We start from the raw sequence: 17,067 nt of genomic DNA, 5'->3' as shown, positions 1-17,067 counted from the left end.
TCCTTTGTGTAATCTCAGCATAGGACCTGACAGAGTGAGAGTGCTTACTAGAGGAATTACTGCTTCTTAACCTGCTTGGAGTCCTGAAAGGTGTTCATTACTCCCGAAGTGTAAACTGTCATTCTAGCCCTAGATATCTTTAGATATGTAAGAAGCTTCCCAGAATTCTTTTTCTCATCCTGTTATTTGTTCTGTAGCCCACACTCATTAGCCTAAGCTTTACCAACTCTTTAAAACAATTAAAATATCACTTAAACAATACGGTGATTAGTAGTGGAAGGAAGAAAAAAATAAAAAAGAGAGCTTTTTCAAAATCTCTGTGTTACTGTCAAGGCACTAAGTAATTAAGACTGCTGATATGCCACTTCTTTCTCTGTTGCCAAGAGCAAATATCTTGGGTTCTTTGAGATTATGGCAAATTATTGATATGCTATTATAAGATAAAATCATCATTTTCAGAGTTGTCAGCTACGTAAATGTTTTATCCAAGAAAATTTTGAAGCTGTAATTTCTGCAGTTGACAAATGGAAATAAAAATGCAGGACTAGATTTATTAGCAGGAGCTGGGAAACAATGACTTTGTGACAAAATGGATATGTTTGTCATAATGAAATAGTTGCTATTCCCCAAGTCACTTAATTCTAAATAAATGAATAAGCATTCTCTGCCCTTGTTTTCTGACTGCAACTGAACTTGCCTATAAGTGGTTTCTTATCAGGAGTAGCTGTTAAAGTGTACAGGTAATGAAAATGCAGGTTATTTTGACACTGCTGAGTTCTGTAGGTTTGTGGTTTACAAATAGCCAGCCATTGTTTAGCCTGGTTTGTATATTCAGAATGCTTCAAAGTGTTGCAGGGAAGAGCTGAAATTGTAAAAGATGCTGAGTTTATTTTTCATACCTCCTCAGAAGCATAGCTGTCAGTTTACATGCACTTACATCAAAAAGCTTCTGTCAGTAACTTTTAACAGGAAACAGCTCACAGGGTCAACCTAACAGAATTTAATTGCAGTTTCCTGAATATTATTTATATTTTTATATGGTTGATATGTGACATCAAGCTATCAATCTCTAAAAGTCTTTCAGTAAACTTTGAACTCATCTTGAAACATTGAGAAGTTTGGTTTCTTTAAAGCTACCTTTAGATCTGTCGTGTATTAATTTTCTGTTTATTTCAATATGTAAGACACTTTCAAATAGCATTTATAGGCGTTCCATAATTTTTATGCAAATTGTTACCAGCACAATAGTGAGAAATTTTTTAGACTACAAAGAGACAGCAAGTATTTAGATATTAAGCATGTACATTTTTCAGTTCCTTGAAAAAAGATGTGTTTCTAGAGACTAGCTGGAGCCTATCTGTAAAGTAAATCTACTCTCCTGTCTGCAATGAAGCTTGTGCTAAGTGTTCCACTTGGGTACTCAGTTTTTCTCAGTAAGTCAGATCAACGTGGGGACTCCATTGTGTAATAAGTGGAAAGAGCACACAGGTTCTGAAGAGGTGGTGGTGTTTGTTGAGCAAGAGTCTGAGAACTGACAAAACTATAAAGAGGAAAGAGTGAAGTTTTGTGCTGCAAGTCTTTCTGATGCAGCAGTTTTTATTCCCAGTGGGGAATTTTTAATTTGCATTACAAAGTAGGAAATGAGTCTTAATAACAAACTCCTATTAGCTCCTGGTATTTTAAAAGCAATCTACTTTATTGATAGGAGCCAATTTCAGATGTTTAGGGAGATGTGTTGCTTCAGGACTGTTACTGCCACCTAATTTTAGTCATAAAGGACAAAGTAAATAAATTAGCACAAGCCTACATCTTCACATGGCTTTTTTATCTTCTGGATTACAAAACTTGGTAGTCAATTGCTTCTGTCAGTTGTGCTGTGGTGTGAGATCCTGGGGGTCTGCAGCTGCTGTCACTTGTACAGCTCTGCTCCTGGGCTTGTGAAAGATGAGTGTCAGGGGGTTTGTCTGTGATCCCAGAGGGGGCTCCTGAGGTAGGTTAGTTCCCTAGATAGAGGGGAGAGTGGAAGCAGTACTTAAGATGTGTGCAGTTCCTTCAGGTCAAATGAAATTTGACATATCTTTAAATGTTCAAGTGAAATACATGTTATGGCTGAATCAGGTACTGATCCCGTTGCAGTCAGGTTTTTGTGGCAATCATTTACATACTGGTCCCCCTTGCCCTGACAAGTGCATCTGGTCAGTAAGAACCTCCAAGTCCAGCAAAGCAGGGAGGTTTGTAAGGATGTTGATGTTTGTTGTTTGTGAGTCACTGACTTCTGATCAGTTGGTGAAAGGTGGGGACCTTGAAGCTGAAGGAGGACAATCAAAAGGTTTTCTCACAACAGAGTTGTCAGTGAATGTATCAATCAGAGATTCCCGTTAATGATAGTGTATCATATTATGCCTTTGTGCTTAGAAAGGTCAAGGAGCTCCTGGGCTGTGCATGTGCTGCAGAAGCTCAGATAGACCTGATGTGTATTCAGCTATCAGTGGCTTTGTCCTATAAACACAGGACAGACCCTCAGCTTGTAGACCTCAGAGAGCTGAGGGAACAACCTTCAAACCATACGTGACATCCCCTGCCAAAATATTTCTGAGAACTTGGGATTATTAGTAAAAGAATATAACCATGAAGACAGTGGTGTAGACAATTAATAGTAACGTAATTTAGTCCCAAATGAGCCAATAGTCTCCTTGCTTCATTTTGATCACTTTCTAATACAAATTGAAATGAATTTGAGACAGCAGTTCCAGCACTGGTATGTGTACACAATATTAGGTAGGAAACTATATCAAATAGCCGTGGCTATTGTGTGAAATAGAGGTCAAACATTTTTCCCCAAAGAGCTATAAACAATAGCTTTTCTTCCTGTGGTTTATAAAGTAGGATAATTGTTTTATTGCCTATGAAAAGCAATATGACACTTGTCAGGAGCAGCTAACAGCATTTTTCATAATATATTTTTTGTTTATTCCATCATTACATGCATAACTATGTTTTCATTACCTTTGCTTTTGTATTGTTTTTCAGTTTTGGGGAGGTAGATGAGAGACTATGGTAGGTATTTGTTTTAGAAACAGAAATAATTGTCTTTGGTTTTCCTTCACCAAGATGCCTCCAGTGTTACTGTTATGCAGATTACTTGCTGGGTCTGCTGGTGGGACTTGGTTTTAACATATACTTTGCTTTTTTTCTGTTTGACAATTGCTTGAATCTTTTGAAATGTCTTTTCCTTGAGTTGCTCACTTTATTCTGTGGACAATTTAACAGGTAATTTAGGGATCTGTGTCCCAACCTTTGTTTACAGATGTATGGGCTGGCTTAGGTTTAGATGTTTCACTGAATCTGTTGTACTCCCAGTCTTAGTGACATGATTTTCAAGAAACACTGCCAGAGGCCATACTCCTTTTAGAAAGGGAAGCCATTGAAAGCTCTTATGCTCCTCTTCTGCTCTGAAGGTTTGGTCATAACTAGTTCAAAAACTTCAGTCAAAACCTGGTGCAAGATAGGAAGTGATGCCTTGGCCTGGTGCTGACAAGTGTATACCATTGACTTCCTGGTTTGTTGAAGGTTCTTCTCCTTTGCATAGAATTCCAGTGCAAAGCTTGCTTCATGGTATGTGTGTGTGCTTGAAATTATAAGATCATTTTTGCTAAAGTACTTGCCTAAAATCTGTAAACCCCATTTAAATCAAGAGAATGGGGAACATTACAAATTCAGTTCCAAGTAGCTATCAGTAAACCAAATTATATAGGAACCTGGAGTCTCTTAAGGTCTAGCCTGATGGGTGAGGAAAGGATGTCAGACCTGGATTTTCAAGGTGGCCAACAAACTATAGGTCATGAAGTTCTGATTCTTTCTCCTTTGCCTCCTGCTGTGGACTTTTTCTGTCATTGTGTTGTTTAAACACTCAACATTGGAATATGTTCTGATATCTTTACAAGTCTTGATCATACATGGTCACAGTGTCTTTATTTTAATTATGTGCTCCCACTGGACTAATTAACTTGCTGTTTGAGGCTAAATTTAGTAAAATTCCATTGTGATCTCATGTGTTTGAGAAATAAAAAGGAAAAAATACATAATTTCTGTGAGGTGGAACAATGAAAACTGAAAGAATTGAGATCTGGGAAATTGATAGCCTTGGTTGGTTTTAGTCAGGAGAGCTGAAGTGTTCCATAGAGAATAGCACATTTATGTTGTCTCATGATCCCCTGCAATAATGGTTTTAAACCACATTTTTCAAGAAGCAATTTTCTGGTTCACATCTGCATATTGCTAGGGCTTACTTCTATGACTGTTTTCTGTTTGGAGGAAAAAACATAATTTAGTTACTTTAAGGTTTGATTTTTAATTTTGAGTCCTTTTGGAGGAGGAGGGGAAATAGCTTAGTCTTTCATTGTATCATGTGTTCTGGCATCCCATGAGCTGAAGTGACTTCAGTTCTTTAGTCTTCAGTAATTGGTCCTATAAAGTAGTTTGGGTGCCTCTTGTCTTTAGGGAAGAATTTTAAAGCACAAGAATGAATGTCTAGTTTCAAAAGATAACTTGTACAAATTTTCTTTGTGAATTCTACCTTGAAATTTTCCTTAATTGCTTCAGTTTCTGTAAATTTTCTTAACACCCCAATAAGTTGTTGTGTAGCTGAATTTTTTAACTGATCATGTTTCTTAGATATATATATTCTCTAATTCCTTAGGTGCTGCTTATTTATTTCTTATTTCTAATATACATTACAGTGGACAAACAACAAATGATGTAAAGTCTGGTTGCTATAAGCTCTTCTGAGGTATTAAACTGTGGTTTCATGTGTGAGCTCAACATTGGAGAAGTCCAGAAGAAAGCCAGAACTTCTGATTTAGTGGGCACTTCTATAGGAAAATGTCTTGCTTCCTGTGTTGAATCAAGAACACTTGCCAGATTGAGATGTGCTCACTAAGCTGCTACAGTTGAGCTCTACCATTTAAGACATTAATGTTACTAAACTGACCCCCAGGACGTGTGTTGACTTTATTTTTTCAGTAATTAAAGCCTATCTGGAAATAAAACTCCAGTCTCTGGATCCTTAGAGCTTTGAACAAGCCTCTCTGACATCTGCAGTATTTGAGGCATGTTCATGGAACACTTTTTTGCATTAGCATTCATAAACTGTATCTAGAACTAGATGAAAGAAAAGAAAGGGGAAAGCCTTTTCCAGACTGCATAAAACATTCTGGAGCACTACTGTACTTTAGGTTGGTATTCAAGTGAGACTGTCTTTGCACATGTGACTTTTTATTGCCTTCTCAGAGCCAATGTTTCACTTGATAAACCCTGGATTGTTTCTCCAACAGCTAATTAGGACCAATCTGTTACATAACACTTTGTCCTGTGTCCATGTCTTTGGCATCAGAGTGCCTTAAATGGGTTTTGGGGTTCTTTTTTATTGGTGGCTTTTCTTTTCTTTGTCTTTTGAGATAAAGCCTTAGCTCTTTTCCATCAGTTTTTCTTTGGCAAACTTCTGATAGAAATTCAGAGATAAAAGGAAACTTCTTTCACTTGAGCTTAAGCTACTTAGGTTTGAAAAAGAGCCATGGAGGTTTATTGTGCATTGTCTAGATAGAGGTCTCTAAAGCATGGTGTGAACAAGACAATTCACTGGGATACAGGAAGGAAATCTTTTTGTACAATTACTAAATATTTATATAATCTTTGTGTTCCTTTTTAAATTTCAATTTCTGTGTTTTATAATCATGGCATTGAGGTTGGAAAATACCTTTAAGATCAACCTGTCACTAGCACCTCTCTGTAGATTTTAATTAAATGACCTTTGTAGAAGGTACATGCTCAAAATACTTACTGCTGTTAGGGATGTGTGGTTAAAACATTTTGGAGACTGCTGGTCTCAGAAAGGCGTAGCAGAGCTCTAGGAGAAAGCAGCTCATGGCATGCACGTTATGGCATTCAGGGCTGCAGAGATCTCATCAGGTTGACAGCCATCCACAGCTTATGGGCAGGTTGTCCAAGCTGTGGGTGGGAACATTTGTCTTTTCAGGTTCAGTGAGGGAGTATATGTCTTGTGAATATAGTAAGTAACTAGGGAGATGAAATCTCAATGTCAAGATTGAAAGAGAAAAATAAAAGGCTTATGTGGAACATCTGCCCACAGTTCATTGTGTTTCACTAGCATGGCAGTTCCAGACCTTATTTTAGGTTCAAGCATGTCTGTTCTTCAGCAACAAAAACTTTCCATGCCATACCTGCATTTGCCACTAGGTACCATGTAACCAGACTGCTGAGCTGAAGGCAGCGTGTCAGTGGGACAATTACAGCTGCTTGCAGGTAAACCTGCTGAGGAATAGCAGCCCTTTGCTTAAAAAATGTTACTATAGCATGTGTGTATGAGCTATATGAGTAGTAAGGTTTTTTCCCATAGCTATTAAAAAGAGACTTAGTCTACAGTGAGAAGAACTTTTATTTGTTGTGCAGTAAGAAAAAAAACCAATTCTTGCTTCAGTAATCTTTAAAGCCCAAAAAATTATCCTGAACTTCAGTGTCTTCATAGGACCAGCTCTTGGAAAACAAGTCCAGTTCTTAGAGGTTTGAAAATAAAATAAATCCTGACAAATCTATGATCTATAATGCCTATCAGCTTATAAATAAGTTGAAGTCCTGCCATTAGGTCGCAGTCACCTTATGCAGTACTACAGGCTGGGAAAGAGGAGCTGGAAAGATGCCTGATGGTGAAGGTCTCAGTTTCACTGGTCAACAGCAAGTGAAAATGGGCCAAAGTTTGCCCAGGTGGTCAAGAAGGCCAGTGGGACCTGGCCTGTGTCAGCAGTAGTGTGGCCAGCAGGACCAGGGCAGTGATTGTCCCCCTGTACTTCACCAGTGGTGAGGCCAGGGGTGCTTGAGTGCTGTGCCCAGTTCTGGGCCCCTCATTAAAAGAAATATGTTGAGGTGTTGGAGCAAGTCCATAGAAGGGCAGTGGAGATGGTGAAGGATCTGGAACATAATTCCTATGAGGATCAGCTGAGGGAGCTGGGCTTGTTCAGTCTGGAGAAAAGAGGGTTGAAGGAAGACCTTATCACTCTCTAAAACTGCATGAAAAGAGGTTGTGGCAAGGTGGGTGTTGGTCTCTTCTCCAAGAAAACCAGTGACAGGATAAAGGGACATGTACTCAAGTTGTGCCAGGGAGGTTCACGTTGGATGTCAGGAAAAATTTATTCACTGAAGGAGTGGTTAAGAACTGGAATAGCCTGCCCAGGGAGGTGGTGGAGTCACCATCCCTGAAAGTGTTCAAAAGCAAGTAGACATGGCACTTAGCAGTATGATTTAGTGGGTATGGTGGTATTCAGTTGAAGACTTGTTATCTTGGAGTTCTTTTCCAATCCTTATGATTCTGTAAGAAAACTATCCAAGTTATGGGCCATAATGCAGGTTAATTTATTATGTGAAGACTTCAGTACCAATCTAGCAGAACTAAAGTATACTTTTTTAAAGAACTTCAGTAGGGCATTTTGTAATTCATAATTCTAAGTAATTTGTTTAGTGAAATTGAATAGAAATAGTTGGAGCTTTGGAACTGGGAGATTTGTAATAACTTTTTCCCCCCCAGCAAGATCATAATTAATCTGCCATATGGGAACGAAAAATATTCATGGCTTTAAAATAAGATGATACAAAATAAGTGCCTATTTTCATATCCTGCAAATGGTCAAGCATACGCTTTCAAAATATCTTGTAAGGCTATAGTGACACCACTTCCAACATTTTGTGATACCAAGATGCACCAAAATTTCCATTTCGGTGTTTCTTCACTGGAAGTTTATCTCTTCAGAATGGCGTATGGTTATTTTAATCATTCATGCCAGAAGGAGAAATCTTGAAAGGCTGCCCTGATCAAAAGATGAGTTTGTGATCACTCTTCTCCAAAGAGAACTGCTTTGTAAATTGCCAGGGAAGTGACCTTAATTCTCTAAGGTGTGATGCAGAGACAGTGAACTCATAGAATATCTTTGTCAAATTCATGTGACTTAAAAAGTTCTCAGCACCCTATTACTAATGTATTGTTGTATGTATGGCAGGCAACCCAAAGTTATCTTGACGAATGTCCTGAGGATGAAAATAGGAAGAAAATACACACAGGCGCAACCTAAAACTGGTGTTAATTTTTGTGATGCTGGCAAGCTGCAGTCAGATCAAGCACCCTCATCATCTGCTGCCAGCGTAAAGATATGGCAGCTTTTAAACCCTACTCTCCAAAGTCTTTTTCTGTCTAAAAGGTATGTTGTCTTTGCCTCATGTCACTAAACAAAATAATTTTCCTTGCAGTTATTTCTTCATGAGAAAGTGTTTGTTGTGCCACAGTTTCCTTCTTCATGGACTATGTTTTATCTCACTTCACTGAATTCACTTGTACCTGGTTCCTTTTGGTAATCATTGAGAGAGATGGTGCCAGCCATACTTCAGTGGTTTTTCTGATCAAATGGCTTCTAGATGGTCCTGTACTGTAAAGACAAATTAATTATGGTTTAGCCATTGGATTCTCAAAATGTTTGGCTTTTTTTTTTTATTCTCATGAAAAGAGTACACTTGAATGTGTACAATTACATAATTGCAGTGCTTTTCTAAGAGCAGATACCAAGGTGTATTCTCACTGTTACTGCTTTAGACTGCTTGTGAAAATAGGAAAACTGGCATAAATGAGCAGAAGAAAAGCATATCAAGTCTTATCTTCTTTGCAGCCCTGCAAGCAGTGGTCAATTGTAGATGTTCAGGGAAAAGTATGGCTAGACTGAAAGCTTTAATCTCTGGATTTTCTGTTGGGCTTCTGATGACAGTGTGTTTAGGGGCTTCTTTTATTGGAGCTTACATCCAGTCAACATGTTCTTCAGTATTTGAATTTTCATCTTTAAGTTGTATCTCTTAATTGTTTATCCCCTGTGGGTCTCTGCAATCGTATCTGGAAGGTAGCCTCCTGATGAAAAGCAAATTTACATCTTGGTGCAAGAGGAGATCTGATTTCCAGACATCACAGAGTCTGTGCTGGAGTGTGCTCTGTGCATGAACACAGACAACAGAACTATGCAGTCAATACCCAAAAGGCAGTGTTGTTTGACACATATTCAAAAAGGCCGTAGCCTTACAACCTAATCCAAAATAAATTGCAATGGAAGTGGTAGCATTTAAATCCCAGTCTGAGGAAGATTGATAGATATGAGCTATACAACAAGCTGGCTGCCATGACATTGTATGAAGTAAGTTGAGCTGCTCTGACACATCATATGCATGTTCAAGTAGGAGTTGCATCTTTATATTTCTGCTGGGCTTATTTTTGATGCTTGTCTGTTTTAACACCTGGGGGTATTTTTCGGGTCTTGCAATAGTGTAGAGTGCCACCTCATACTTAAGTAGTGGAATAAAATCTAATGCTACCTTTTGTGTACATGCTACTTTTCTACCTGTTCACTAAGTGCTTTAAAAAACTTGCTCTGTTTTACTGGAGGCTTCTTGTTCACAGGAAAATCAACATTGTTTGTTCCAGAGTTCGGACAAATATGTACAGTTACTGCATGAAAGCTGTTTAGAGATAAATATTTATCAATTTTTAACCTGCAGGATATGTTAGAGGCAATGCAGTGTACATAGACTCTGGCTAAGGTAAAATTACATAGCTACTTTTCTTACCTTTTGTTTACCTGGTTTCCTTATAGTTTAATGGGATTTTGTTGGTTTTGGTTGTTTTTTTGGGGTTTTTTTTTTGGCCTCTAAGGGACTAAAAATATTGATGTTTAATTATCAAGCCTCTAGGAAACATGAATTTAACAAGAAGCTTGTTTCTCTAGATTGCAGTGCAGTACTTATGATTTACTGTTATGTATGGCAGGCAACCCAAAGTTATCTTGACGAACGTCCTGAGTACGAAAATTGGAAGAAAGTACATAGACAGCCACGTAATAATTGATGCAAATTTACCTGCTGCAGACAAACTGCAATCGGGTCAACTACCCTCATCAGCTGTTGCCAGCCTGCAGACATGTCAAATATTAAGTTCTCCTCATGAAAGTTCTTTTCTTTCTGAAAGGTATGTTACTTGCTGCTGATTTTTGCCAGTCTTCCTGAAATGACATAACTTCACAATGGAAAAGAATTTCCCTGAAACAACTTTTGTTCTAGTCTTTTCTTGAATCAGGAGATCAGTTTCCTGAGTGCAAATTGACATGCTTCTCCAATGAGCCATTTTAACATGGTATTTGTTCTGGTTTGCTGGACCTGGTGTTAAAAGGCTACTTTTCTTTCATAAAGGAATATCTGCTTGCAGCGCATCACTGCTTTAATTTGGGAAGAAACACAAGTAATTCTAACACATCTAAGTTGGTTTTGTGTCCAGAACCAAAATCTTGCTTTGCTGTTGGAGTTAATGTGTTCTAGCATGATTTCAAATAACTTCTTTTGCAAAATATCTCCAAATATTTCTCTATGATAATTTCTTTTCACATTAACCCACTGGTGGTGTCAGTGTTCCTACAGGGTGGCTTTGGTTAAGGGCTATGTGTGTCCTCCTACCACTTAACATCTACTTTTCATCTTTCCTTCCTATATTTAGGTTGACTGAGCAGCATAGTAATGTTTGACATATAAAAACTAGCAGAAATCAGGTATTCAAATTAGGTAACGCCTGTTTTGGTCGAAGGTGGCAGTTGCATTCAAAGTAAGCAACTATGTTTTTCTGTTATGGCTACAACAGCAAATTTTCTGAAGGGAAATATAGCAGGAAATTCTGAGGAAGACAGTAGAAAGATAAAGAAGAGAAGAATGATGTGGGTTTGGTTTTTTTTTTGAAGGCAGGAGCAATTAAAAATTCCCAGGGTAAAATTGAGAAAAGTTAGTCATATTCCTCATTCTGATACATCAACATTTTAGAGAACTGAAATTAATAGCAATTTTTTTTTCCTATTGAGTTGTCAATTGCTGCGTAAATTAACCTGACAAAGCTGCAATTTAAGTGAGATTTAGAGAGAACAGTTTATTAGGCTGTCTCATTTTAAAACATATTTTTTGCTAATAATTTTCTGTGACTTAAGGCTGGCTGAAGTGTGGGGTGTTCATTTGAATTTAGGTTTTTGTGAATTTAGATTTTTGGGGTTTTTATTTTGCTTTATTGCAAAATAAGACTAATTTTTAGTATCTGATTTTTTTAACTTTGTAAAGTTTGGATGATGGGAGGTAGTGGATTTATAGAGAAGAAAACATCAACTCTTGTATTTAACACTCTAAATCTGAGGGTATATCTTGTATTTTTTTTCTGGCTCATATCTGGAGCACAGTATAATAAGCACAATAATGGTTTGAGCTAGTAATTTTTTTTTAGTAGTTATGAACTCAACTTGCTTTAGATTTGGAGTGGTTCATTGTTTGAATGATTAATATCCTCTACCTGTTGCATGGTTTTCTAATGTATTGTGTAAAAAGCTTGTTATCAGGAACCAACATTAGGATGACTTTTCAGCCTTCCCTAGTGGCTAGCACTTAAGTGCAATTTATAGTAGATACAATAAGGGAAATGGAGAACTGAGGAGTTATTTCAACAAAGTTATGGTTTGATCCTGCTGACCTGTCTGTAAGTAAAGTCAGTACATTACCTACACTTGGCACTGATTCCTTTGGAGTCTCTTCTTTGGAGGAGAATAATAAAAGCTCCCCACTTGTGTTATGCATATATGCACATGATCATACAGAGAGTCTTTTGTACCATCAGAGTGGCCAGAATGCATGCTTTATATTGCTGAAAATTGTGCTAGTTTTGTACTATGGAAATTTCATATAATGTTAAAGAATTGTGTGTCATCAGAACAGGGTGGTAATAAATTAACTTATCTCGACCAGCTAGAACTTACTGACAGTTCCCCCTTTCCACTCTTGCTCTTTATATTACAGAATTGGTGTATTTTTGTTGCTTTACTGCAACCCAGTGTGAAATGCACTTATTTAAGTGAGCACTGACCTGTCAGTATAACTAATGAATTTGTGGTAGGTTTTAAACGTAAAGAAACCCAGGGTTTTAAAGTGTTTACAGTATTTTCTTCTCCTGGTTGTTAAGAACACTTTACAATATGTATTGCCATAGCTTCATAGGTGTTGCATATATCTGCTAAGGAGTGCATTTTAAACTGAGTTATCAGCAAAGCTGGCATTGAAAATAAAATGTGCAGAATTTATGTATAAAGCAAATATGTTTAGGAAAATCTATTAGCTGAAACAGCCCTATTCAGGTGCTTTCTGTTGTTAAAATCCCTGAATTGTGATGTTGGTATAGAAAAACACTTGATTTTGTATGATCTTTTAAGACAGTCAACTCTATACAGCTGTTATGCATACAAGTATTTTAGTTGGGAGAGAAGTGTGGATTCCAAAACTAAGTTTTTTATATTGACCTTCCTAATCTATGTAAGACTGTCTTGTTCCATATACAGAATGAACGATGGTACTTACTGAAACTACTTCTGCATCTAGTCCAATTAGTGATTCTTTGAGTGGAAAGATAATCAGTAATTTTTTCACAGTGCTCATCACTGTAGTATTGGAGCACTTCAGGAATCTTTGTCTGTACAGAATTCCCAAAGAGCACTGATACTCCAGTTTACAGATAAGTCACTAAAGAGTAGTCATCTGCTCAAAAAGTGTTCAAAAGTTTTGGTTGTCCAGTTAGAGATGTCAAGAATGTTTTTTGCCACGGTGGGTGATGATTTTTTGGAGTCGAAGCTTGGCTGTCAGTGATATCGGGCATTGTGATGATCACTCAGCTGTTTGAAAATTTGGCACCACAACATTGAGTTGAACACATTATAAAATTATAAACACAAAGACCATTTGGATTAAGTATTGTAATTCTTTTCTGTTTCTTTCTTTCGATGTCCCATCCCTCTCCACCACCCTTAAAGTTACTGTTTCAGGCCCTTTTGAGCACGAATTTCTATTTCAAATAATTTCACATTTCAGGATCTTACTCAATGGATTCTATCACCAGTTCTGAATCTAAGTTAAGAATATATTATACTCTCACCATATTTATTACAAAGGCAATGGTAGTCAACTGACTGTTCTTTCTTTTTGCTGTGTTTCTTGTTCAATCATTCCTTAAACCAAAATAATGTTTCGGTGTCTGATCTCAAGCATGTCACATTCTCATACTGTGCTTTTTAGAAGCATCTGTTTCATTAATAATGTTAGAGTATCTGTGTATTGCCACAACTGGACTGAATTAATTTGTGTTTCATTTGGCAAGGTCCTCGTGTTTATGGGAGAGACAGAAGTTTCAAGTCTGATCACCTCTTGTTTCTGTTGGGATTTTTATTCAGAATTATTTCAAAATTAAAGATAAGTCATAGTTAATATATTTACAGGTCTGAACGTTGCTTGAGAAAGACAGATGATGAGCTGTGTAAATTGACCAAGGCTTCTAAGGAACCAGAAAAAATTAATGCTGTCACTTTCAGAAGAAGAGAGCTGCAGAAGAAAGGTTTGTAGTTAGCAGTCATCTGGTAGTTAAGTATGAATTTTGGAGATTGTTGGGATCTTTTCCTTTTTTACTCTAGTATTCTGAGGAGAGCACAGAAATAAATTCAGTGTTGCACACAGTGTATGTCTTTCCTCAGAATATTTTTTTTTACAGATACAGTAAAAATATATCAAATGTCTGGTTTTAAATAGGAATACAACTATGGTGAATCAAATCTGTGGAAGAAAAATGAGACTGAGTGCAGCTTCACTGCCCTGTTACAATCTTGACTTTTTGAAAAGTCATATAATAGAGAATGTAATCCATTAAGAATGCTCAAATAGTTTGTGAACCCTGCTAAAATATTCATTATAGATGATATTTATTTTCACTGCTGAAGAATTATGACCTCTGTGTACATTCTCCAGGGATAATGTGCTGTCTTTTTATGCTGGCTACTAACATTTGCAGATTAGAACAGGGAGTTGAGAATAATGCATTTGGCAGAAGATAAAGACTGTGGAGTATTAAGTGCTAAATCTTGTTTGGAAGGGAGCTATGGATTTGGTTATACCCTTGACTAACTATGCAAAAATAAGAATAATTTTAGGGAAAATGTTTTGGCAGCCATATACAATTAAAAAAGGCAAGATCTTACTGTGCAAAACTTATGATACCCACTTCCATGCATTTTATATAAGACATAAACAATATTAAGAAATGTAAAGATTTTTAAGGATAATATGTTAAATTACCTTTTTTTTTTTGACACAGAAAACAAGCGCTGTGGTGAACTGGAGAAGAGGAGCAGACACATGAGCAGCACTACTCTTAGTCAGAAGGAATCAGGTTCTTTTGATTCTGAGAAAAGGAAACGAAGATATAGTGGCCATATTTCTGATGATTGTAGTGCACACATTCCAAAAAAGTCACTTGCATTATCTGTAAGTTGCACTTAATTTTAGCACACATTTGCACACACTAACATAGCAGCAGTAGCAACATCCCAAATAAAAAGATTATGCCAATAAACAGGATTTATCATACAAGTATATTAGCAGGTATTACCTGCTGAGCTGAAGTAGTTCAGTGATGCATCACAAGGAGTGAATGAATGTTCTTCTGTCCACATCATCACAATGTCCTTATTGTAGCAGAAAGGTAGAGAAAGATGAATGACAGTGTTTCCTTCAGACAGGAGCATAGATTCAAACAGTTTTGAGAATAAGGCATCTAGCTAATTAAGTGAAGCTTCTTTCACAGGTGATGTAGAATTAGGGATTGATTAGGGGAGTTAACAGCAAAACTGCCAAATATACCTGAGGTTATTGAAATCTTTCTGCTTTCTCCTTAGTTTATTCTACTTTTCCCTGAAGTTTTGTTCTTACCCATCATTAGGATTTGAGAAAAACCCAACAAATAAGACTGAAGGAATCCATCAAGTACAATAAAAAATATAAACAATAAAGACATCTCTGTAGCCTTCTGATTTAAGTCCTACAGAGACAGGCAGTTATCAAACCTGTAAAACCCAGTTGACCAAGTCACACTTGTGCAAAGTAAGGAAAGCACTGATTATTGACCTCTGCATATCTGACACTGACAGAGTTGCTAAAAATCAGAAATAGTTCCTTGTTCAGTTTGAATAGCAGTCACTGTAGCCTTTTAAAAGGTTGTCCCTCGTGCCTTTATTTAATTATACTCTTTGGAATATGAGGGGGGAGAAATTATCCTGAATTGAGCATTAAATGTCACTGTATTAAGCTATAATTATTTTTTCTAGCACATAGCTAATATCAGTGATGACTGATCTGAACCATCTAGAAATGTCAAGTAATAAACTTACATCCTGTCTCTGATTCCTGTTTCTAGGAAAAGAAAAGTTTGAATTCAGCTCAGTCTCCTGGCTGCAGAATACCCTGTGAGGATGGACAAGATCACAGATCTAATCCTATTCTAGTACCAGACTGTCCAGCAGAGAGAGACTCTAAAGATCCTTCCACCCACAACCACTTGGGGCCTGCTCACAGCCACACAGAGGACTCTGCCTCAGAGTCGCCTTCCAGAAATTTGTCAAAGCAGCAGCTTTCTGCCACCAGTGGGGATGTGCTTTCACCAGAAGTTGGTACAATCTGGAAATTAAAGATGGACAAATCAGAGTACCTGACCAAGCTGCGGAACAGAATCTGCAGGGGTAATCAGCAACTTGTTTCCATTGACCCAAGTATGTACTGTGTCTGTGCTGATAACAATTCCTGGTGGTGCACTTAGGTACTAGGAGAATTCCAGCAGAGCTGGCTAGTGAGACATAGGGAAGAAAAGATTGAAGACTCCCCTCCTGTTGTTTTTAATGTATTGTGCAGGTTAGAGAACAGTGCCATGTGTCAGGCTGTTGTATCTGAGAAATAGGATGGACAGCAAGATTCTCGAATTCCAATTGTCTTTTTTCAGGTGATAGTGTGGCTATGGAAAAACCAAGCTTTTACTTTTTAATTATGCTAAAACTGAGAAAAATTACTCTCTTCTTTGAAGCAGCTGTGCTGTGTCTGGTTTCATTTAATAGCCAAATAATTTTGAGGACCTGGTATAAATGTGTTTGTAAAGATACAGAGCACTACTTGTTGTGTACAATTCCATGCAGGTAGATCTTGACTAGTTTGAGCAGTGTACTTTGATATGTACCACAAGTCAGAATTCTTTACTTGTCTGAAATCCACAAGGAATGAAATATTCACAAGTCTGTAATTTGTAGTATATGTATCTTCTTTTTTCCTTTTTAGTTATCCTTTCCAGTGATGATGAAGATGGACCTTCTGAACCGCAATGCACAGAGCTGATGAAGGATAATATCACTGAAAATAAAGAAACACACCAACAGTCTGACTTCTGTTTCTCAGCCAAGCAATTAGAAGACAAGATAAAAAGTCACACAGAGCAGGTAGTCCAGTTTTTGGCCAATGTATTGTTATGCCAATTTATTTCTGTAATGTTTGCTATAGAAAATGATTGTTTATCACCCAGCTACAAGCAGAAGCTGCAGAAATGTATTTCATAGATAGAATACTGGACAGTCTTCAGGGAATTTCTCTGGTTCTGAAGCTTGGGTGTTTTTGCTATACACAATGTATCTCCTTTTTGACAATAAACATTTGGAAATATTTAATTTCAGAAAACAGGAAGATCAAATAGTAACCCGAGGTAGAACAGACACGATAAAGATACATCTGTGGAAGAATTTGTTTCCACATGGTGTTGTATGTTGGTCATAGGTTTTTTTTTTGTCATTCAATCCTATATTGTAATTCAGGGTTTCTAGAAGTTCAGGATCTTTACTGACAGCAGGCAGAGATAAGGTGAAGTTCCCTTTCCGTTGGGTTAGCTGTAAAACTTGAATCTAAAAGTAGCCATAAAAGTTGTTTGCCACATTTTGGACTTTATTAGCCTTTGGCTGCTTGCTTTGCTCTGGATATGAGTTCTCTGTAATCCTGAAACAAGTCAGAAGAGCCGTTGCTGCCTCTTCTCACAGGTGAATCAATTCAATCATAAGCACTGAATTCGATCCTGAAGCTCTGCTATGAAAAGAAGGG

The 17,067-nt window shown here is 37.3% G+C and overlaps 1 protein-coding gene across 13 annotated transcripts in view; it reads left to right on the top strand.

The window, feature by feature from the left end:
* The window catches only part of SENP7 (SUMO specific peptidase 7), a 43,329-nt gene that overhangs the window by 6,971 nt on the left and 19,291 nt on the right, over positions 1 to 17,067 (top strand). For 8 of the 13 annotated variants that reach the window (XM_039732757.1, XM_039732752.1, XM_039732764.1 and 5 more), the window contains 6 exons: positions 8,067 to 8,264; positions 9,869 to 10,066; positions 13,386 to 13,501; positions 14,255 to 14,424; positions 15,353 to 15,704; positions 16,261 to 16,418. In XM_039732757.1, coding sequence (XP_039588691.1) covers positions 8,067 to 8,264; positions 9,869 to 10,066; positions 13,386 to 13,501; positions 14,255 to 14,424; positions 15,353 to 15,704; positions 16,261 to 16,418 — 1,192 coding nt within the window. The remainder of the gene's footprint in view (positions 1 to 8,066; positions 8,265 to 9,868; positions 10,067 to 13,385; positions 13,502 to 14,254; positions 14,425 to 15,352; positions 15,705 to 16,260; positions 16,419 to 17,067) is intronic. The other 5 variants (XM_039732762.1, XM_039732761.1, XM_039732765.1 and 2 more) reach the window with 3 other exon arrangements.

The sequence above is a fragment of the Passer montanus genome, unplaced genomic scaffold, assembly GCF_014805655.1.
Source record: "Passer montanus isolate IOZ18808 unplaced genomic scaffold, ASM1480565v1 scaffold80, whole genome shotgun sequence".
Classification (NCBI taxonomy): domain Eukaryota; kingdom Metazoa; phylum Chordata; class Aves; order Passeriformes; family Passeridae; genus Passer; species Passer montanus.
This window is presented reverse-complemented; position numbering and strand designations above follow the sequence as displayed.